Source organism: Spermophilus citellus, assembly GCF_964194105.1.
Source record: "Spermophilus citellus genome assembly, chromosome: 10".
Taxonomy (NCBI): domain Eukaryota; kingdom Metazoa; phylum Chordata; class Mammalia; order Rodentia; family Sciuridae; genus Spermophilus; species Spermophilus citellus.
In genome coordinates, this window is record NC_138197.1 from 84168826 (window position 1) to 84191712 (window position 22887).

The 22887-nt window shown below is 37.0% G+C and overlaps 1 protein-coding gene across 2 annotated transcripts in view; it reads left to right on the forward strand.

Moving 5' to 3' along the window:
• SRGAP1 (SLIT-ROBO Rho GTPase activating protein 1) overlaps nt 1-22887 on the forward strand; it is a 294904-nt gene that overhangs the window by 213071 nt on the left and 58946 nt on the right. For both annotated transcript variants that reach the window (XM_081309469.1, XM_081309470.1), the window contains exons 7-11: nt 204-425; nt 2567-2668; nt 14178-14375; nt 15142-15226; nt 21486-21513. In XM_081309469.1, the coding sequence (XP_081165595.1) occupies nt 204-425; nt 2567-2668; nt 14178-14375; nt 15142-15226; nt 21486-21513 (635 nt within the window). The remainder of the gene's footprint in view (nt 1-203; nt 426-2566; nt 2669-14177; nt 14376-15141; nt 15227-21485; nt 21514-22887) is intronic.

Sequence of the window (22887 nt, forward strand, 5' to 3'; positions counted from 1 at the left end):
ACTTTCCATTTTGAAGAAATCAAATTTATTTTCCTTTGGTTCTTGCACTTTTGATATCACATCCAAGAAAACAATGTCTAATTCAATATCATAATGTTTATCCCTATGTTTTTTTCCAAGAGTCTGTGCTGATAGGTCTCACATTTAGGTCTTTGATCGATTTTAAGTTAACTTTTATATATGGTGTTCTTCTTTTTTTTAAGTGCTGTGATCTTGGCTACCATGCAAGTCTGAACAGAGCACTAAGAACATATCTCTCTGCTGAGTATAACCTTGAAACCTCCAGACACGAGGGCCTAGACATCATCGAGAATGCAGTTGACAATTTAGAGCCAAGGAGTGATAAACAGAGATTCATGGAGATGTACCCTGCTGCATTCTGTCCACCAATGAAGTTTGAGTTTCAGTCTCACATGGGTGATGAGGTCAGTAATTGAAAATTTTAAAATTAATGAATTGTCTGTTCATTTATACTTATCCTCATCTGTTATAACCCAACAGTTGTAAAAATTCCCATTCATTTTATCTCTTTTGCCTTTGCACAAGATCTCAGAATAATAATATATTAAGACCAACCATTACCACCTTTTAAAACAAAGGTTGAACACTCAAATGCCAAACAGATAAATGTGCACATTTGTCTGGGTATAAGTCCCAAATCATTCCAGAATAGTTGGAAGAGTCTTCCTCCACCTCAGAACATTCAAATTAAAATTAAAAACCAAACATCTTCCAGACTCAATAGAATCTTTCTAAAGACTCCTTATAATACTGATTTAAAGATCTCTATAAAGAAAAATAATTGTAAAAGCAGGCAAAAGGAAGAGGGAGGAAAAAGTACAAAACATTTTTTAAGACTCAAGTTGATTCCATTTTAGCTTATTGTAGTGATGGTCTGTTTTTAAAAATAGATGCAGTTATAATATTCATGGAAGTTTCTTTCATGTCTTTATTTGAAACACCTAGTATTTAGATGTGTAAGATATATGTGTGTTTGCCAGCTATATTTCTAATCTGATTTTACTTTTGTTAAATAAATTACTTGTCTATAAATGGTAAGTATAGGCCAAGCATCCTTAATCCAAATATCTGAAATGCTTCAAAATCTGAATCTTTTTGAGTGCCAGTGCTCAAAAAGCTTCAGATTTTGGAACATTTTAGATTTAGAATTTTCACATTCCATTTCAACTAACTGGTAAGGATTAATGCAAACATCCCCAAATCCAAAGAACTAAAATCCAAAACAATTCTAGTCCCAAACATTCAGATAAAGAATACTGAACTTGTAGTCCTTCTCAGTAACACATGAATTTTAACAAATAAGATGAATGATTTATGCTGCCCGATGTTATCTTCCCAAACCAAATGGTTGTTTTTCATTTTTTCAGTTGTGTATATGTTAAACGTAGAATGATAAAATGTCACAGATAACTGACTTCGGCTGTATGTCAATGGGTTTGTTATTATTTTAATAAAGTGGATCTGTTGCCCTTTTTTATGGCCAGTTCTTCCAGGGACCAGTAATCTCTATGATGTTTTGGAGACACCATTAAATGCTGACAAGGAAGATAAAAAGACATTATTTCTGGTGTCAATGAATAATACTCAAATTCTGATTTTTTTTCATAACTGAAATGATGGCTAAAACATATTCTACCAAAGCCTAGGATGAGTTGCCTCTTCAGTATAATGGTAAATAATAAAATTGACTGATATCAGCTAGTGAAGCTATGGTTGAAAGATGCTAAAAATAGGCATTCACATTTTCTGAGTTTTTACTATGGGCCAGGCATCCTTCTAAGTGCTTTTGAATATATTGTCTCATTGCATGCCAGCTTTGTAGTGTAGAAACTTTCCATTTGACAGATGAGGAAAATGAGGTTTTATAACTTGCCACAGGCACTCAGCTAGTTGATGGCAGAGCTGGGATTTAAGCACAACTGGCTGTCTCCAGATCCCACACTGTCCAGAAAGGCCTGATGCCTTCATTACTTCACCTGTAAAATCCCCTGGATCATCCTTTGCACTCTGCCCTCTGCCCTCTGCCCAGTGGTCATTAGGATTCCACAAGCAAGGCTCCAGCATCAGTGCTCCATCTCAGGAGCGCCTGTTCTCAGAGCAGTGCTTCCGACAGCTGCTGTCTTCCCGGTCATAGCCAAGCCAGGCAGCTGCTCTCCACGCTTGCCACTTATATCCAAGTCTCTATTTAAAACTAAAGTTTTTGAGGTGGCTGATAAAAGTAAAGATGTGCCAGGTGTGGTGGCACACGCGTGTAATCCTAACAATTTGGGAGGGTGAGGCAGGAGGATCACAAGTTCAAGGACACTCAACAACTGATCAACACCCTGTCTCAAAATAAAAAGGACTAGAGATGTGGATCAGTAGTTAAGTGCCCCTGGGTTCAATCCCTTGAACCAAAAAAAAAAAAAAAAAAAAAGAAGAAGAAGAAGAAGGAGGAGGAGGAGGAGGAGGAAAGATGTAACTGGAATCTTGAGAGAATCAGTGTGACACTTGTGCTTCTGGTTGGTGGTCCTCCTTGTAACTGCAGTTTCTTATTCTCCATCAGGTGTGTCAGGTCAGTGCCCAGCAACCGGTCCAGGCAGAGCTCATGCTCAGGTACCAACAACTGCAGTCCCGCCTGGCCACGCTCAAAATCGAGAACGAGGAGGTGAGCATTTGTTCTGCCCCACCAGTACTGGAACTCCAGGGCAAAGCAGAAGGCACGCTCACGTGACCTAGGCATACCTGCTGTTCCAAGTGCAGTCTGCATCCTGTACTTTGAGCTACCAAGGTTCCTACAAAACTCTTTATAAAAAGGATAAAAGCAGAGAATAATATTTTAAAGAGATTCACTGACTATAAATGTAAACATACCTTGTTTTCCTAAATTATAATTCATACTGGAAATAATTCCATGAAATATCTAATTCACATATATGTCCAAAAATATGTAGTCATGTGTAGAAGACAACTTTTGACTGACAAATTAATTTAATCCTAACTTTTGAAATCAGTAGTTATTGTGTTATTTTTCTTTATGATCTTCCATGTTCTCCAAACTTTTGGTACTAACCATGGCATTACTTATAAAATTAGTACAAAGATCATATTTTGAAATAGGGAGAGAAAAGTGTTTATTTGCTGAAATTCATATTTTAAAGGCTAGAATATGCAAATGTGAATTATGAATATACATGAGAGAGAGAGAAAAAAAGAAGATGCAGTTAACAATTCAGCTATTTAGATGCCTATTTCTGAAATTAACTTAATTGGATCCACATTCTCCTAAAATAAAAACATGAACCATGAATGTTTCTTATATTAGCCAAGGCTTTCAGTTATAATTTATAGGACCAGTCACAGATACTCAAGTCAAATAGTTAACTTGTTGATCAAGGTTTGAAGTAGCCTCAGACATGATTAGATTTTATTATCAGGAATCTACCCCCCCTCTCTCTGAAATGATTTGTTCATATGCATTGGTGGGATTTGGGGCATACATCCAAAACTACATGGTCACTTACAGCTTGCCATCTTACCCAGCCCACATCCTTATCTCTGAAAAAAAAAGCTTCCTCTTCATTGGCTGGGATTAAGTCATGCATACTTGATTCTCTTGTTTTGCCAGCCTAAATATTGTGCCACTCATAGACCCCTTTGATTGACAACCCCAACAGAAATAATATATTTCTAGAGACAGAAAATTCCCAAAAAGAAGGAATGTGGAACAGAAAGAGAAAAACAAACCCACATAGATAAAATTAATTTTCAAAATTCACTTTAGTACCCTGTTTTATTTTAATTTAGCTGCGGTGTTTTGAGCTATGTGCATTTCTGTTAAGAAAGAGTGACCAGTTTTTCTAGATCTTTATAATTTGATCAACACTCATCATAGCTTTCAGACTTCTGTTCTTACTGGAGGAACCAAACCAACCCTTACTCAAGATGCAGCCAATGTGAACTCTATGTAATAAAGTCCCACAAATGAGCCTTTCCAACAGGGAAGTATTGCTGTCCTTGAGGTAGTGTTTTAGAGCTTAGGGTTTGGGCTAGGCAGCACAAAATACTTGCCGTTTCTTGGATCCTGGAAGATCTAGTTTGTATGTCTAGTGGCTTCCAATGTTTTTCAAGCATATCCTCCTGCTGTTTTATTTGAAAAACATTCCTAAACTCTAGGAAAATAAAGTGTTATACCCAAGGTCGAAACTGGCAACCCACAGACCTGTTTTGTTTGGCTTCCAAAGTTTTGGCTTATAAAAGAAAAAAAGTACAGAAAAATCTGGCAACTCTGGCCCTGTGTTGCCTCATGAACTAAAGAGCTAGGGTGTCTGAATTCACTTGTCTGTAAGTCATTCATTTTTCCAGTCTTCTTACATTTATTCTATTTATGTTATCTGTCTGGCTTTTGTAAGCCTTTGAGTTTGTAATCCTTGATATTTCCCATAATAAACTTAACATGGAGAAGCACAGTGTCCCTATAAACTGGTAGAGTCAGGCAGTACTTTTTGAGGGTTGACTTTAAAAAATTAGCTGTAGAGGCAAATGAATTGGATTGTCTTGACGTTCCCTGCAAGCATGAATAGTGGTTTATGATTTGTTAGATACAGAACAAAGTTTGCTGCAATAAAATGGTATTTTCAAAGAAAGGAAGATTTAAATTAGGTTTTTGGTAATCAGTAGGTTTCTACAGGTACAGAAGGAGGAAAAGATGTTTCAGTATATCTCAAGGTATTCTGGGAAGATAGAGCAGTTTGGTTGACAGCCTGGATCTCCATGGGGATGAGCGGATGGTGAAGGCAAAGTCATATGACAGGAAGATTGGAGAGTCGAGTCAAGGAGTTTTGTTACTGTGGTGCAGTTGATTTCAGTACAAGAATGTTTTTCAAGCATCTTTGGCATTCCAGATATTTTGCCAGGTATGGGGAACACAGAGATGGATAAGTCATAATGAGCTTCTGAGTAGATTAAGAGAGCCATTGACTGCAACAAGTAATTTGCTTAGGAACAACAGCCATCCTTGCTGATTTGGAGTCCCTTGGTAGCTCTTTCCTCTACCATAAATAAGGGATTTGCCGCTATCCTCCTCTGATACAAGCAAGGGCAGAAAATTGACATATTGGTATCAAACCAAAATTGCAAGTAAAGAAACACAGTATAATTCTCTGCCTCTGTCCAAAATTTACTGGAAAGACTTCAGTTAACTAAAAACAATTACAACTGCCCAGCGAAAGCATCAACATTGAGGAATAATTTCATCCATGTATGCAAAAGCAGGGACACTGACGTTAAGCAGAGCATGAAGCTTTTCACCAAATCTTAAGACTTCTTACTATAAATAGTGGGCAGCACTGGACTGTAGGGGGTCCCCTCCAAGGGACTTTCTATGCTGAAAGCCCCCAGAGCATTTTTGACCTGTGGACAAATTTTCTTTGTTCTACTGTGCTTCTTTTTTTAAAGTTAGTGCTGTCACTTAAAAATGGGGAGTTTTGCATAAAACTATTAATATCTTGCTCAAAAAGAAAAAGAAAAATCAAATTACACTAGGTCTGTACCTCGGCAGGAGAATAACAGGCTGGAGCTGAGCAAGGAATGCTCCCCTCAGACAGGATGCACTTCCCCTTTGCCATGCTCTCCACCTAGCCCACTTGCCTCAGTTATGTCTTGGTTGACCCTTAAAGATATTTAAATTTGCAACACCTGCTTAAAAACAAAGATATAAACATTTGTGAAATGGCTTCCATATACTCGTAAGTAGTAAAATCTGAAATGACACAAAGGTTTGAGGAGGAGTTAATTAAATTTGAGGATGGAAATTCAGAATGGATTGACATTTATTGTCACTTCACAACTCTACCTTTACCTATTAATTTTTTTTAATGAGCTTTCATTTTCATCATGTGGTACATTTGCATCCATGGTAACTCAGTCTGGTAATTGCAACTCCCAGTGATTCCAAGAGTATTGGTAGATAAAAGTCTGCTGCCCCACAACTTCTGCTCAACTTTTGGTTTTCTTTTTATTTACTTAAGATGGTAACCTTTTTATTAAAACTGAAGCACTAATGAACATTTACTCTTAAAGTCAACACTTTAAAAGCAAACTCAATCTAAGTAATCATTGATACTATTCTCATTATAAACATTTTCAAAACTCTTTCTGACCTCATGTCACACAGTCTTGTGTCTGCTTTCTCAAAGTTTGCTTTTAAGTTTTGTCATAGGGATTTCTGCTGAGGGGTTGTTCCTGTTGCTGCTTTCTTTTAAAGCTAACCTCTGGAGCAATTCCCCAGATTTTATAGCTCCCTTTTCTTAGAATTCCTCCTTCCTTCCATCACACAGCTAAAGAAAAAGGAAAATGAATGACACAAAGTAAAGCAACTCTGTCATTCAGATTTCTTAGGACAATGTCAGTTTTAAGCACTTTGTCACATTTTTGGACCATTTGGTCCAGAAAATAGAGTTTTCATCAGCATATCACTTCTTTGCTCTGTGTAAAATCTTCTCACAGGTGGAACAACTGAATTCTTAAATTATGCCAGTAGATTTACCACCCTGGAAAAAAGAAGTTTGAGATTCCAACAACCAATTTGCAGCTGTGTTTAATGAACTAATATTCCCACATAAATTTTCCTAGTCCACTTAAAATCTTTCACCAGCAGCTTGCTAAGAAGTGTTTCACAAACTGTTCCAAAGATATATTCCCTACATGATATATTCCCTATTTTCAACAATAATGTGCAAGATTTTAGGCAAACACTGAGACAGTTTTCATGACATGGGTAATTGAGGGAAGTAAGAGATATTTCAGTTTTATTCTCAATACCTAGGATAGAAAAATCACATTTCCCCTCCAAAGTGCCTGTACTACCAATGACTGCAGCACAATCCCAGGTCACATAAATCACAAACCCTCATGGGAAATTCTCAAAATCTTCTAAAACAGAATGAGATATGGAGCTTGAAAACTACTTAGTTATAATGGCTGTTTTGTATCTTCTCTGTGGCCTTGAACTCTAATTATACTTATTTAAGCATCTCCAACTTTCCTGTAACCTTCTACTAATGAGGGAACATGAGAACCTAACTGAAAGATAACTGCATTCAATCCCTTGAGTGATACAATTATCTTGGCCAAAATTGAAAACAGGATTGACTTCCATTACAAACATATTAATATTTTTGGTTTCAAATATGCTTTAACTCACCGAAGGGAGGGCCCTAACCCAGAAGAACCCCAAGGTGAATGAGGACAGTTTCTAGAAAGGGTACAAAAGGCATATGGTACCCCAAAGAAAATGGCAGAGCTCAGAATGACTCTCAACAAAGAAACTACCCATTGCTGGTATGTTGGCATTCTTTGGCATCCATGTGTTTGAAAATAGGATGATTTTAACTTTTGCCATTCTTTCAACAAACATTTTCTGATAATCTGATGTGGTCCAAGCATTGTGCTTGTCACTGGAGCTAGATTAATAAGCTATCCCTGACTTCAAATTAAACCCAGTGTAGGCAGAAAATTGACCTCTAAACTTGTGAGAAATGGATTTAGGATCATGCTCCTTAAATCACAGTCAGTATTGGGTGTACCCCATGGGCCATTACATCAGAGGCAGGGTAGACTGCAGGAAAACAGATTTTCAGAGGCACAGCTGAAGGCAGAGATTTTGTTCAGAGAGCCCCTGGGCAATGAAGCTGTTTTGTTCCTTAAGTTATATCGTTGTTGAGAAAATGACTTTTGTTCCAAAAATTAGGAGATATCTGTATTTGTAAAGGACCTCTTAAATGCAGAAACATAGATTAATAGTGTGAATTCCTCTGGAATGGTGATGTGACCCCCTGCCCTCAAATTTGTAGGGCAGCAATGATTGAACTAGCTTTCCAGATCTGGTAACACCTTACCCAACATAGATGTCTGCACCTGTGTCACAGGCCGAGGAACAAGGGAAGGCCATGACAAGATGCTGTCTCTCTGCTCCTCCATTTTGCCAACTGTAGCCTGCATTAGCACTAAGTTTGTGTACCATAAGGTAATTAACTATGGTATTAATGTGCATGTGTATATGGTCCCTTTCTGCTAATTTTTAATACATCTGAAATGACACAGTGCTATAATTGAAATTCATACAAGGTTGGTAATGGTGAAGGAAGGAGTAATTAAGTGGAGAGGGGAAGGAAGGATGAGGGTCACCTTTGCAGAGACAGTGATGGATCTTAGAGGATGAATAGGCCTGCATCTGAGGCAAGATGCAAGGCACAGTGCCATCAGATAGTGTTGCGTGTGTCACAGCATGAATTGTGTTACCCCCAAATTCACATAGGAAAGTCTTAGCCCCTAGTGACTCAGAATTAAGAAAAGGTCTTAACAGAGGTCACCAAATTAGAGTGAGGTCATTAGGGTAAGTCCGTAGCCCAATATGAGTGGTGTCCGTATAAAAAGATGAAAATTTAGACACAAACACAAATAAAGAGAAGATGATATGAAGAGACACAGGATTAGGAAGGAGACAGCCATCTTCAAGCCAAGGAGAGAGGCCTGAAGCATATCCTTCCCTCTCAGAATCAGAAGGAACCAACACACAGGCACACACCTTTATTTTGAATATTTAGCCTCCAGAACTGTGAAACAGTTGATTTCTGTCAATTAAGTCCATGATTTGTCCTACAAAACTAATTTCTGTTTGGGAAATGATATCCCCAAAAGACTTTCTTGTTCTCCCAAAAAGTTGTAATGTCCTGGGGAAGGGGTAGAGAGCAGGTCTACAAAAGGCCACAGAAGGGACCTCTCCTCCATCATTCATTTCCATGCCCAGATAGAGTGCAGGCCGCCTGGACGGCTCCTTGGTGCAGTAGATGTACACCTTGGTTTTTCATGAATTCCTTGTCAAGTCTTTGACCTCTCCCCCTACCAAAGCCAACTGAATTTTCTTTCTGCTGATGTGAAGTTAAACACAAAGCCTTGTGTTTGCTTCATTGTATTCCCACCCCACCCATTACCATGGCATCACGTGTCAGGAGCTGGTGTTATTCTTCAAGAGCGTCCCATGGAATGATATGTAGTCTCACCCGTAGTATCTGGTGACTTCTGTCACATCCTTTATTCTTCTGGACAATCCCAAATGTGCTTGTAACACCATTGCTTCTAAGAAAGAAGTTGAAAAAAAAACGAAGGAAAACGTTAATTTGATTCTTCTGTGCATATTCTGTACATGTGCATTGGATACTGGTGCTGTGACTGGTTTTACTACCCACCAGAACACGGTTCTAATGAATCCTTGTTCTGAAGCCATCTGTCTCATAAACTATGTCAACATACTTTGTTTTGGGGATGCTAGAGATTGAACCCAGGCTTGCTCTATCACTGAGCTATATCCCCAGCTTTTTTGTGTTGTTGAAGTTTTAAATTTTGATACAGGGTCTGACTAGGTTGCTCAGTCTGACCTTGAACTTTCGATCCTCCTGCCTCAGCCTCCCAGTAGCTGACATTACAAGCATCTGCCACCACACCTGCCCAGTGAATATACTTTAACTGCCAAATTCCAAAAAAACTGTAGATTATTTTAATGCAAACAATAAATGCAGATTTTTATTTTAGGCCATGATGACTTTTTGTTTTGTTTGGGTGATTTTTCTTTTTTCCCTATTTTTGGTTTTGGGAGCTTTTTCTTTTGTCTTAATTTTAATTGGCACTGTGTTTTAATTAGAAACCTACTTAACCTTATCAACCTCACATAATTTTGTTTTTACACTCCACCAAAATCTTAAGAATATTATGTACCTTTCAACTTTCTATATCCTTTGAAGTTTTGCTGTGCTTTATGTAGTTACTTCTGGTTTATTTTTCATTTAAACCATTTCCAAAAAAAAAAAAAAAAAAAGATGAGCCCTCCACTTCTGATGCTTCAGTGCTTTTCAAAGGTGTCCCAGCATCTTCATTCCCATCGGTACTTACGATCATTTCTTAACCAAGGTCTCCTGGCTCACTTTTCCACCTTCTGTGTCTTTCCCTTTTATTGTTCATGAGGTCAGGGATTTCTTTAAAAATGTAACTCTGAGCCAGGCTTGGTGGTGCATGCCTGTAATTCCAGTGGCTGGGGAGGCTGAGACCAGAGGATCTTGAGGTCAAAGCCAGCCTCATCAATAGTGAGATGCTAAGCATCTCAGTATGACCCTGTCTCTAAATAAAATACAAAATAGGGCTGGAAATGGGGCTCAGTGGTTGAGTGCCCCTGTACTTAAAAAAAAAAAAAATGAACTCTGAACTGTCACTCCCATTCCTTGTAGATATCAGTGGCTCCCTAGTGATCCTCAATTGAGAGTGAGGTATTGGGGCCTTATTATAGCAGTTTATCTCCTCTAAACGTTCTCCTTTTACCCACATAAAACTAGTTGTTGTAGCCCACAGGGGCTGCTGGGGTGTCTCTCTTCTTCTACCTGGAGCACCCTTTTTTCCAGTGAATTTCTACTTCAACATCTGGCTCAGAACTTACCTCTTCAGTTCTGTCTTCTTCGACCTCCTCAGATGGCACAGTCTAATCTCTCACCAGTGCTTTCTTACAAATTTGTAAGTATCAAGAGTGTAGTTGAATAAAGTAGTAATCATGCTTATTTAATGACATTTCACTTGCTATATGTAGGCGTAAGTAAAAGGCTTTCATTTTTTTAATGTGACTATAAAACCTAAAGAGCTATAAAATAGTCAAATACCTTCAATATTTAATTATTAATTATTCTTAAGTATTTAAAATCATATATAAAATTATGTTTTAATTTAGAAATATGATTTATTTTTCATTCTCACAATTTTACGGAGACTTTTCATATTTTCTGATACTGTATTTGTCATTACCAGAGCCACATTTTGAGTCATAAGGAATACTCTCACCAGAGTACGCCTTCTTCACATCTATTAGTTTGAGATATTATACTTTAAAAAACTCATGCATGATGCTGTCATTAGAAATTTTCCCACAAGCCACAAGAACCCATTCGACTATAGATATGTAATCATGACCTCCTTAAAGTAATTAATTACAGTATTATTTTTAAAAATGATCTCAAGTATGCTTTTTTCCAACAACGTCTGTCTTTTGCTTTGTGCTTACTCCCAGAAATAATTAAGCCTCTTACATTCCTTTTTCCCTTTTAGTAATCCTATCATAATGACCTTTTTAAACATCCAAACTAGTACTGATTGCTATTGTTTATTCATTAAATACTATGAGGCTATTTTTTTTTTTTTTTAATAATCAAACCGATTTCCACTTCCTACAATGGTGGACTGGGTCACTCAGCTAGTTCTTCCTTTCACATTTTATTATCCAGGACAAGGTGATTAGCCAGACCTGAAGCTCATGACACAGAAAACTACATCTTCCCAAAAGGAAGGCTCATCCAATATTTCAAATAGTAATAAAATCTAGCTATTCTAAACCACTATTGTCCCCAATGGTTTGGGAAAATAAATATTCTCTTTGGAGACTGATAACTTCACTTTAGGCCTCAAATAACTCTACAAAAATGTCCAATAAAAGTAATAAAGCACAAGAGGAAACAATAATATGAGTTATATCCAGAAGAATAACAGAGAATAAAGATCTACAGAAGCTTCAAATTTTGAGATTATTGGACACAAACTAAAAAGGGCTGCTTACAGTATTCAAGAAGATAAAAAAAAGACAAGCTTAGATTTCAACAGGGAACAATAGCAATAAAATAAAAGATTTGAAAATGAACCACATAGGAATTTGAGAACTAAGAATTACACTGAGCAATGAAATCAGTGAATGTTTTAACTTCCGATTAGACACATCTGAAGAGTGAATTGTCAAAGTAGAAGAAAAAGTAAAAGAAAATAATCAAAATGAAGTACGTAAAAATCAAAGGATATAATAATAGGAAACAAAGATAAGAGATTTAGAGAACATAATGAAGTCTAGTATAATAATTGAATTGCTCACCACCCTAAAAGTATTCTATAATCGAAAAGAGAAAGTCTGAAAACTTGGCACAGTTTATGAAAAATATCACAAAGATTCAAGAAATCCAAAAAATTCCAGGCCAAAAATATAGTTTTGAATTTATTTATTTATTCTAAGTGTTTTTTTTAGAGAGAGAGAGATAGTTAGAGAAATTTTTTAGTATTTATTTTTTAGTTTTTCGGCAGACACAACATCTTTGTTTGTATGTGGTGCTGAGATCGAACCCGGGCTGCACGCATGCCAGGTGAGCGCGCTACCGCTTGAACCACATCCCCAGCCCCTAATTTATTTTAAGTTTTATAACCCAGGGTACTAAGCAAAATATATTTTTAAAATCTTTATCTAGATGCATTATGTTGAAACTGTAGAATTCCAAAGATGAATTGAAAACTTAAAACTCCTGGAGAAAAAAAGGTTTCATCCAAAGTAATGACAGACTGACGGTAAACATCTCACTCGATAAGAACATGGAAGCCACAGGAAAGTGCAGTGGTACCTTCCATATACAGAAAGAAAATAACTGCCAAGTAGAAAAATATCTTTCATAAGTGAAGGTGAAGTAAAGGAGATTTTCAAATGAAAAACAGACTCATACTAAAATAATTTTTAAAGGGTACTCAAAATACAAGGAAAAGAGATCAAAGAATGTAATAAATATATGAATAAAGCTAAGTGAATACTGATTGTATAAAACAATAACTAGTAATGTCTTATTTAAATATATGAAAATATTTTCCTGCATATCCTATTCAATCCATTGCAAAAATAGCATTTAAATCAGGAGGAGGAAGATAAAGCTATCAATTTACATTAAACTTTGATAAACAAAGGCAGGCCTATGACCTTTGATAAGTAAGATAGATTTTTTAAACTCCTGGAAGATAAATAAATAAAAAGGCTCCTAGAAGATAACATAGAACAGTATCTTCCTGACCATGTGATAGGAAAATATTTCTTAAATGGGACACAAAAAGCACCAATCACAAAGGAAAGAATCAATAAATTGATTACATTAAAATCGGAGACTGTTCATCTAAATAACAGTGAAAGTCATGGCACAGAGTGGGAAAAGGCATTTATAACATGCATAATTAACAAAAGACTCATATCCATATCTGTAAATCAGTGAGAAAAAGACTCATCACTGAAGAAAACTGAGCAAGAGATTAGAAGAAAGCATTCCTAAGGAAGGAGATCCAAACTGCCTTAAAACTTTATTCAATGACATACATCAGGGAAAAGCATGTGGAAACCCCAGGGAGATACCACTGCTCAGTGATTTAAACTGAAAGACCAAAAATATTAACTATTGATGAGGATAGGAATTCTCCTACCTGCTGGTGAAAATATAAACTTCGACAGTCACTGTGGAAAACATTCTGGCAATACTCCTCAGCAGAAATTCTATCCATTTATATGAGGCCCAACAAAATTGCATTCATAGTAGCATTATTCATAATAGCCAAAAACTAAAAATAAATTATCTATAAATAGCTAAGGGATAGAGCACTTGCGTAGCATGCCTGAGGCCCTGAATTCAATCCCCAACAGCACAATAAATAAATAAATAAACTAACAAATAAATAAATGTGATATAATGTGGTCTTATAGTAAATATTCATCTATAAAGTACCATACCCATAAGAAATGAATGAATCTCACTAACATTGAGCAATCGAAGCAAGACAAAAAATACATGCTGTAGAATTCCATTTATGCAAAGTACAAAAATGGACAAAATTAATATGTTGTTAGAAATCAGGGGACCTTGGAGGAAGAGGGAAGAGTGTGTGGAAGTGGGTAACACAGGTTTCTTGTCTGTTGTTTATGGTCACAACAGTTGTCCACTCTGATCATTCATCAGGCTGTACACACATGGCCTCTATTTTTCAGCATGTAGTTTCACTTCAGTTAAAAAGGTTATTTAAAGCAAAGGAGTAATTGTGAAAACCTGTGATCTCTGAGATTTATAAGGACTCAAATGTAAAGTGTTGTATATTTCAGTAAATTTCAAAGGAATCCTTCCCTTACTTTGGTGATGTGAGGTATTGATGACCTGTCTCTCTCCCCTAATAGGCTCTGAACTCCTTGGGAGCGGGCCCAAGTCCTCATCTCTGCTTGACACAGTGGACTCTCACTGAGTAGATGTGGGATCTGTGAAACAATGTACTAAACCTGAAAAATATATTTCTGTTCCAAGGTCAAAAAAACTACTGAAGCCACCTTGCAGACAATACAAGATATGGTCACCATTGAGGACTACGATGTATCTGAATGTTTCCAGCACAGCCGCTCCACAGAGTCTGTGAAGTCCACTGTCTCTGAAACCTACCTGAGCAAACCCAGCATCGCCAAGAGGAGAGCCAACCAGCAGGAAACCGAGCAATTCTACTTCATGGTACTCCCATTGCTCCCCCAGCCACTCTTGACAGGGCCCAGATCCACAGTTCCCTAGTGCTGCTTCCATAACTGCATCAGAATCATCTGGGGTCTTGAGTAAGATATGGACTCCTGGGGCTGGGGTTGTGGCTCAGCGGTAGAGTGCTCGCCTAGCATGCACTAGGCACTGGGTTCGATCCTCAGCACCACATAAATGTAAAATAAAGATATTGTGTCTACCTAAAACTTAAAAATAAATAAATATTTTTAAAAAAGATATGTACTCCTATTCACGCTCAGAGTTCCTGATTCATTCAGTCTGGATAGAATTAGGAGTTCACGAAGAAGTTATGACTGCTCTAAAAACAGGAGCTTTAGGGGCTGGGGTTGTGGCTCAGTGGTAGAGACCTTGCCTGGCACACATGTGAGGCACTGGGTTCGATCCTCAGCACCATATAAAAATAAATAAATAATTGTCTCCATCTACAATTAAAAAGACAATTTTTTTTTTAAACAGGACCTTTAAACTTTAACTGCTTATTAAAATGCAGATTTGATTTCAGTGGGTCTGGGGAGGAAGGGGCCTGAGAGTCTGCACCTGGAATAGGCTCCCAAATGATGGCTGATACTGTCAGACTGCAGACCGCACATTGAGTAGCACAATTCTAGAATCGAGAAGATAAAAGTGACTGGGCTTGATATCTCTTATGAAAAGTTCCTTGACATTGAATAGTTTGAAAACTTAAAAAAATATATATTTTTACCTTTCAATTGCCTTTTTGCAGAAACTTAGAGAATATTTGGAAGGCAGTAATCTCATCACAAAACTTCAAGCCAAACATGACTTGCTGCAGAGGACTCTTGGAGAAGGTCAGTTATGTGGACTTTGTGGGAAGATGATGTGGACTATGTATTGTGTCATGAGTGTATTCCATAAAGAGTGAATCAACTTAAGAAACAACACTATGTCTTTAGAATTGTTTTTATCTGTGCCTGTGATGATCAAGTTCTCCCCTCAATCCTTTTTTTTTTAAGCTTGGTGATGAACTTGAGGAATAGTCACTCGAGGGAGGGCTGACAACTAACACAGAGCTCCTGTGGGATCTTCAGAGCATGGTGCTCTGATGGGGGACATTGGGAGGGCCTTACTTGCTGCCACCCGCTGACCCCAGTCACTTACTCCTTCCCTTCTTGGGCTTCTCCAGCCCCACCCCTGTTTGTTTTAATGGGCTGGTCTTTGTTGTTCCATCTATTGACTTTTTGGACTCTGGAAACCAGCTAAACGAGTTTGGGTGATTTTTTTTTTTCCTCTTTCATTAGGCATTGTTGGTAGTTGAGAAATAATAGTATAAGTAGGTTGTTGTGCCTAATAATAAAAACAAATGCAAGAGTTAATGCTTATATAAGACTTTCTCTGGGCGGGGCGTTGTTTTGAACTATATTCTTAACTGAGCGCTCTTAGTTTCTTCATTTTTACAAATGAGCAAAATGGACTAAAAACATAGGGGACTTGTGTAAATGCTGTTCTTTCTCCTTTTGTCTTTATGAAATTTAAAAGGAAAAAATAAATACAAAGGCCTCAGAGTATGCAACTTTAATTATCTTTTATTTACACTAGATCCTGCTAGATGTTCTAAAAAGTAAAAGAAAATTTAGAAGAGGGTGGGAAATGAGTGAAATGAGTGGAGTGATCGAGTCAAAAAGAGATTGCCACACATAGACCTGTACCCGGGCCTCCTACCATTCTGGAATCTTCCTTGCCCAGAAAGCAGTATTCCCATCACCTGTCTCATATTTTCCTCTAAAGAACCCGTCAACACCAGGGAATGACCACATGGAGAAAGGTCATCATGACCTAAGCCTCCACATATTACACAGTTAAGATGTCCTATTCCAAAACAAAAGGCCAATTTTACCTGAGAGAGAAAATATTTAAACTACTGAAAAGTGACTAAAAAATAAAACAACCAAATGCAATGTGTGACCCTTCATTAAATCCTGAATCAAAAAATAAGAGTTATGAAGGACATCTTAAGCACGATGGGAAAATAAATATAAACTTTATATTATTGAATTAATGCTAATTTTCTTAGTTATGATAATGGTACTGTGATTATAAAGAATGGTCTTATTCTTAAAAACACCCACTTTAGTATCATTACTTTTAAATGGTTCAGAAAAAGATGATAAAACCAATGTGGTAAGTGTGAACAATTGGGAAATCTAAACAAAGGATATAGGATATTCCTGGTACTATTCTTTCAACTCTTCTGTAGGTTTGAATTTAAAAAAAAAAAAAAAAAAAAAAAGCCTTTTTATCTCAATAGTTTTCTCACTGAGCAATTGTGTCACTTTTTTTTCTTTTCCCTCATAGTGTCATGTAAATTCCTCCCCTACCCCAAATTTATCACAAATGCCTGATATTTTAAGCAATAACTTCAAGGTCAGTTGCCAGCCCCAAAGCATAAATTATCAAGTATAGAAGAATGCTTTCAGACACAAAGCTCTTCCCTACAAGTCTGAAGTCCTCCTGTCTTTAGAAATTGTTGCGTTTGAGAGAATTCAGTACTGTGGGTAAATTCATTCTTGGTGCTTTATGCAGACACGTGTTAATGTGGCTTGAAGCCACATTCTGAAACTTTGATGGGACTCATTCAACATAATTTCTCCTAGGTCTCCTAGAGAGAAAGCCCCAATAGTTTTTACGTGTCATTTTACATGTCATTCTTGGATAGAGCTATAGTTTGGCCAATTTGCTGAGTCTGTATGCCAGATTCTGTCTCTAGCTGCTGTGCTGTTTTACACAGCCACATTATATCTTGTGAACCCTAAGCCAGAAATTCTTCATCTTAGAATTTTCTTTCAGTGGGTTCCAGTGTCCCACAGTGCCACAACTATGTTCAGGTGTCCGAGACCTTCACTGCCCTCAGTTTCTTCTGCAGAAGGAACTGGATGGCTTTCATGTGGTGGCCGCAGACACACTGGGCTCTGCCCACAGGTTGCAGACCTCTGTATTCCCCAGTCCTGCCCCTCAAGCAGTCTTGGCAACACACCAGTTTCTGGTCAGTGGCTGGGTTTGTCACCCAGAGAAAATCTGAGCATGATAGACATGCTCCACCTTTCAGTTGTGACCATTGTGAGTTTGCTGGCTTTCCATGCAAGCCCTATTCACATTAATTCACTTATACTAAAGGAGACCAGGGGATTTAATGGCACCTGTCCCATGGTGAAGTAATCCAATGGTGAGCCCTTAGGAAGGGATCCAAGTCCTGATTTGGTTAAATAAGGTTAGTGGGACAGGATTAAGGGGCATGTTTGGGGACAGTCTTGACTTTTGAGATAGAAATCACCTCTCTGAATTATACTAGACTCACTGCTGCAAAAACTGCCTTCATGGTAAAACAAATAGAGCCTAACCCCAGGATTTAGCAGTTGATCGTGCACAGCTGAGACTCTAACTACAGACATGTGTTTGGCCTGCCATACTGCTCGATTTTGGCAGGCTACCAGTGGCCCAGTAAGTTCTGTGCTTTACAACATTGTGAAACAACTACATGGGGCTCTTAAAGTGACACTGTCAAAAATCAGAATTCTAAATCTTCAAAAAGTATTAATATAGAAAGAAACACATAATGAGCTGTTAAAGCCACACTCACCATCACCACCTTCATCCTTCAGCAATACCACTATATCTTTTTGTGATGTCATTTGTTTTTAAATCCATTTGATTAATGATAGTAAATGGAAATATACATCTATAAAACTGAGGTTCTTTTTCAGTAATGAGCCTTAATATTCACATTGGCTTCTTTGTGTACATAAGGAGCTAACAGCGGGTAAATATCTATAAAAACCTTTTGCTAAACCCAGAAAATCTGACAGTGAGAGCCAAGTTCTATGTTACATTGTTTTCTGCCCTGGGCCTAAGGAATTCAATGGGGTATCTTCACGTAATCCATTGTCTGTCTTAGAGTAGGAGTACAAATATACTTTCAAAAGACAAGCTGATTGTGAATAATTATGTCTTCTTAGAAAAGCACTGAAGTAGTTGGTATTCTTAAGGAAGAAAAGGACTGGGAAGTGACGCCAGGAATCCTCATCAGTCATTCATTAGGACAAATCCGTGGTGTCTCCATCCAGTTTGAGCTGTGCATATTTTAAATTTTTTCTCTAGCTTTTTTTTTTTTTTTTTAATCTCGAGTTGTCACCAAACTGTGTGTCGTTTTTTCCCTTTTGCTACATAGAGACACGATGCATTTAGGTGTGAAAAATAATTTACTTCATAATTCTCAAGTGAAATTTAAGAGTAATCAAAGGGAGTGTATGTACCAAGAAAGTTAATCCTGGGTCATTTTATTTCCTCCAAATGTCTTGTATGGGAGAGGAAGGCAGTGTGTGGCTCTGTAGTTTTCAATAATTAAATAGGCTTCCAAAGAAAATGCTTGAAATCTAATCCTCAGACCACTGGAAGCTTTCACATTTCTCTGGGAAGGAGAGCCTTCAAAGCCTGTGCATTATTGATCTATTAATGATGATACTGATTAAAAAATAAAACCTCATTCATCAGCTGAGACACACTGAGGTCTATTAGCTGAGAAAACGATGGATGTGGTGGTGCATGCTGTGAGTGATAGTTCTTGCAAAGCTTGCTCTTGGTTCATTACTCAAAACTTGTCTTTTATAGGTTTTTAATTTTTTATTTCATGCTATTAACTATAGATGGATGGAGCAAAATAATTTTAAGCCACTTTATATAATCATCCTTTTCTAAATCTAGGGAATAACTTGATGGGATATTTTAACAACAGAAAAGAAAAATATTCAAGTTTTAAAACATTTCACTTCTAAGTATTATCATCAGTATCGCTACCATTGACTCACTTGAAAATGATTAGCCTGTATTATTTAAGGTTTCAGATATTTGCTAATTTAATAATTTTCATATTTATGTAATGTTTTTAGATTTATTAAAACCTTTATGATTTTTTATTCTTCTAGGACAGACAGAATCATAAGCCATGATTCATACTTTTCCTATAGGATTACTCAAAGTGTTTTCCAGGAAAAAAGACTCACTTTTTTTTTTCTGTTTGTTTGTCTATTTGTGGTACTGAGATAGGACTCAGAGCCCTTGTGCATGCTAAGATGTGCTATACCACTGAGAGCTACATCCCCAGCCCAAGACTTACATTTTTAAATTAGTACAGTTAGTGCTTGGGAGCTCAGAGTTAGAATTAAAACAAACCTGGACCTAGAGCCAAGTCCACCCCTTACTAATAGCATGACCCTGGATAAGTCCTTTCTCTATGTGCTCAGTCTCTTTAGTAAAAGAAGAATAAGGTTATTGTGTAGAGTATTTAATATAAAGTGCTTAGTACACTTTACAACATTTATTGCTTAATTAATACTTAGAACTTTTATTATCACAGTGTCTAATAAATATTAAACATCTTGCTATTTTTATTTTTACTAATATATATATATATATATATATATATATATATCGTATCAGACTTTTATTTCATAATAAAGCATGCAACATGACAATACAGAACAGCACAAGCCACACAGTTGCTTGAACCTCAACCATTGCTCATTCTACTAGTTCACCCTTGGTGATCTCAGTCAGCTCCTATGGTCCCAGGACAACCTAACTGGTAGTGACTCAGATCTTTACCTCCATCCCTGTCCTCTCTGTGCCTTAACCTTATCTGGCCAGATTTCTGCTGGACACTTCCATTTGACGGTCTACAAATCCCCAAATGTCAGCCCACTGTCTGTCCCTCTCCTGCCCAGTAGTTCTCTTCCATTCATGAATATCTATGTTTTTTTTCTGCAGTTCCGTGTAAATGTTCCCTTTGTTCTTATCCCAAGTAGCAGAAGATCAGCAAAAGAAAAGAACCTATACTTAAAAAATAAAACCTAAAAGGACCTATAGTTAAAAGACAGAATCGAGTAGAGAAAGAGGAATCAGGTTCTTTCCCTTCCCCCTCATTTGCACTCCAACCCTGGCCAAGAACTAATTCTGCCAACACTTATAGCAACCTAAATCTATCTATGTTGAAAAAGGTGTTCTCTGATATTATCTGTTGCCCCCTGCTTAATCACTAGATAAAAATCAAACACTTCATGTCACTTTTTATTCAAGAGCAGATAGAGTAGCAGCTCTGTTACAGCCTGGAGTCTTCATCCACCATTCCCAAGAAGTCAGCTTTCTCTACAATGTGAATCTGCACTACAAAAGTATTATATATCATATACTTATAAGGCCTTGCCTATAAGTCTGAATCACTGCATTATGATATAATGACCCGAGCTCACCCATTTTTGCTGCAATATGACCTTCCTCTGCCAGCTATATGTTCAAGCTGTTTCAGAATCAATCATCATTTTGCAAACAAACCAGCTGAATGGTTCACTCTCCCAAACCTCTTCTCCACCCAGAATGTAAGAAAGAGCAGACAGCAGCCATTGACACATATAAGCTTGAAATTAGAGCAGATCATGTGAGTGCTAAGAAAATTCAGCCCTGTTATTTAAAACAAGTCAAGAAGCCCAAATGTCTAAGAAGCAACTCCTACTTTAAGTGACAGAACTCTGTGAAAGGCTTTTAGCTCTCAAGTTGCTGGAATGCAGTATAATTTAATGTTCTTGTACATTATTATCTGCAAATGTCATTTCTCCTTAGAGAATGCAACTTCTTTTACAGTGCCCTGATTTCATGTCACAGAAAAAATATCAATTTTTTCTAAAGGAAATGGAGTTGTCTCAACCGTTTGACCTCATACTTCTTCCCAAATATCATTTAAGACAGAATAACTAACATGCAAATCTTGGATATATTGTATTTTTATTTTGTGTTTAAAATTACAGTCAAGCAGCTACTTCTTGTTAAAAAACTATCTCAAATTATTAGATGAAATGTTTCCCTCATCTATAGAATTAATTAAAATTGTGTAAATTTCATGAAATATTGACTTTGAATTATTTGTCTACCTTTATATGGTATACTCATGCTTGCTACATAAAATGTGTAAGTTAAAAGCTCAGTATCTTAAAATAAGGGACAGATGATGTAAAAGACTATCAATTCCATTGAATTTATTAATTTTGTTTTCTGTTTCTGCAGGTCATAGAGCTGAATATATGACTACAAGGTAGGAAGATATTTTATTATAATTGATAACGTATCTCACTTCCTTTTCTATTTAACAAGAATCAAATACTTGGGGTTCTCACCAAATTAGATACACTCTAGAATATCTGAGGGTTTCCCAGTGGAATTTTAAATCTTCTTTAATAAGCAGAACCAGTATCAAAGATCTCAGCTGAACAGGTTTGGTTTATCTAATCCAAACACATTAAGTTTTTAAAAATATTATGACAAGACTTTTGATTTGATAATTTAGTTAACATATAATATGATATGTATATCTACCGCAGTAGTAAGTAGAAAGTATTAGTTACAGCCAGGCTGGGTGATACATGCCTATAATCCCAGCTATTTGGAAGGCAGAGGCAGGAGGAAAGTTTGAGGCCAGCCTGGGCAGCTTAGTGAGACCCTGTCTCAAAATAAAAATCTAAAAGGACTGTGGATGTAGCTCAGTGGTAGAGCACTTTCGTAGCATGTGCAAAGCTCTGAGTTCAATACTTGCTACTACAAAAAAAGAAAAAAACAAAGGAAAAAGGAAGTGAGGAAGGGAACAAAAAGAAAAAATTAGTTCCTTTGTGCTTCTACTTTGTCTTATGTCAGATAAAAAGTAGAACTATATTGAACACTCAGGATTTTTAGCTTTCTGCTAAACCCTTTATGGTTCACTTTAAAAATTGAAATTTTGGCTGGGCATGGTGGTGCCTGTAATCCAGTGGCTGGGGGTGGCTGAGGTAGGAGGATCACAAGTTCAAAGCCAACCTCAGCAATTTAGTGAGACCCTAGGCAAGACCCCATCTCAAAATATAAAACATTTTTTAAAAAGGGCTGGGGATGTTGCTCAGTAGTTAAGTGTCCCTGGGTTCAATCCCTGTTTTTTTGTTTGGTTTTTTTTTTTTAAGTTGAACTTCTAACACCTACAACCCATTGCTTTTTTTCCCCTTACCTTTCATAGAAGAATTTTGAAGTTACTACTAGGAAAGAAAAGCCATTTTGGAAGCTGATCCTGATTTGGATTGGAGAACACTTGTCCCTGCTTTTATGTTTCTATGGTACCATTTGTACAATAGCCAGAAATTATTCTAATTGATAGCAAGACTTTGGACTTTTGAAGGCTGTTTCGGTTTTGTTCTGTTTAAAGTAAGAGGTTTTTAGAACATTGGTGTATCTGGCAATTTGGTTTTCAAGGTTCTATACTGTTAGACAATTGATTCAGAAGGAAGTTCCTCTTACTTCCTGGTGAATTAACTGGAAAGATAAAGCTACTCACTTTTCTAAACTTATCAAAAAAAAAAAACTGCTGAGGTTTTTCTTTGGTTGGTCAGTGACAAAGAGGAATATTGCTTCTGCTAGTAGTATGCAGCTTATGGAGATAATTTTT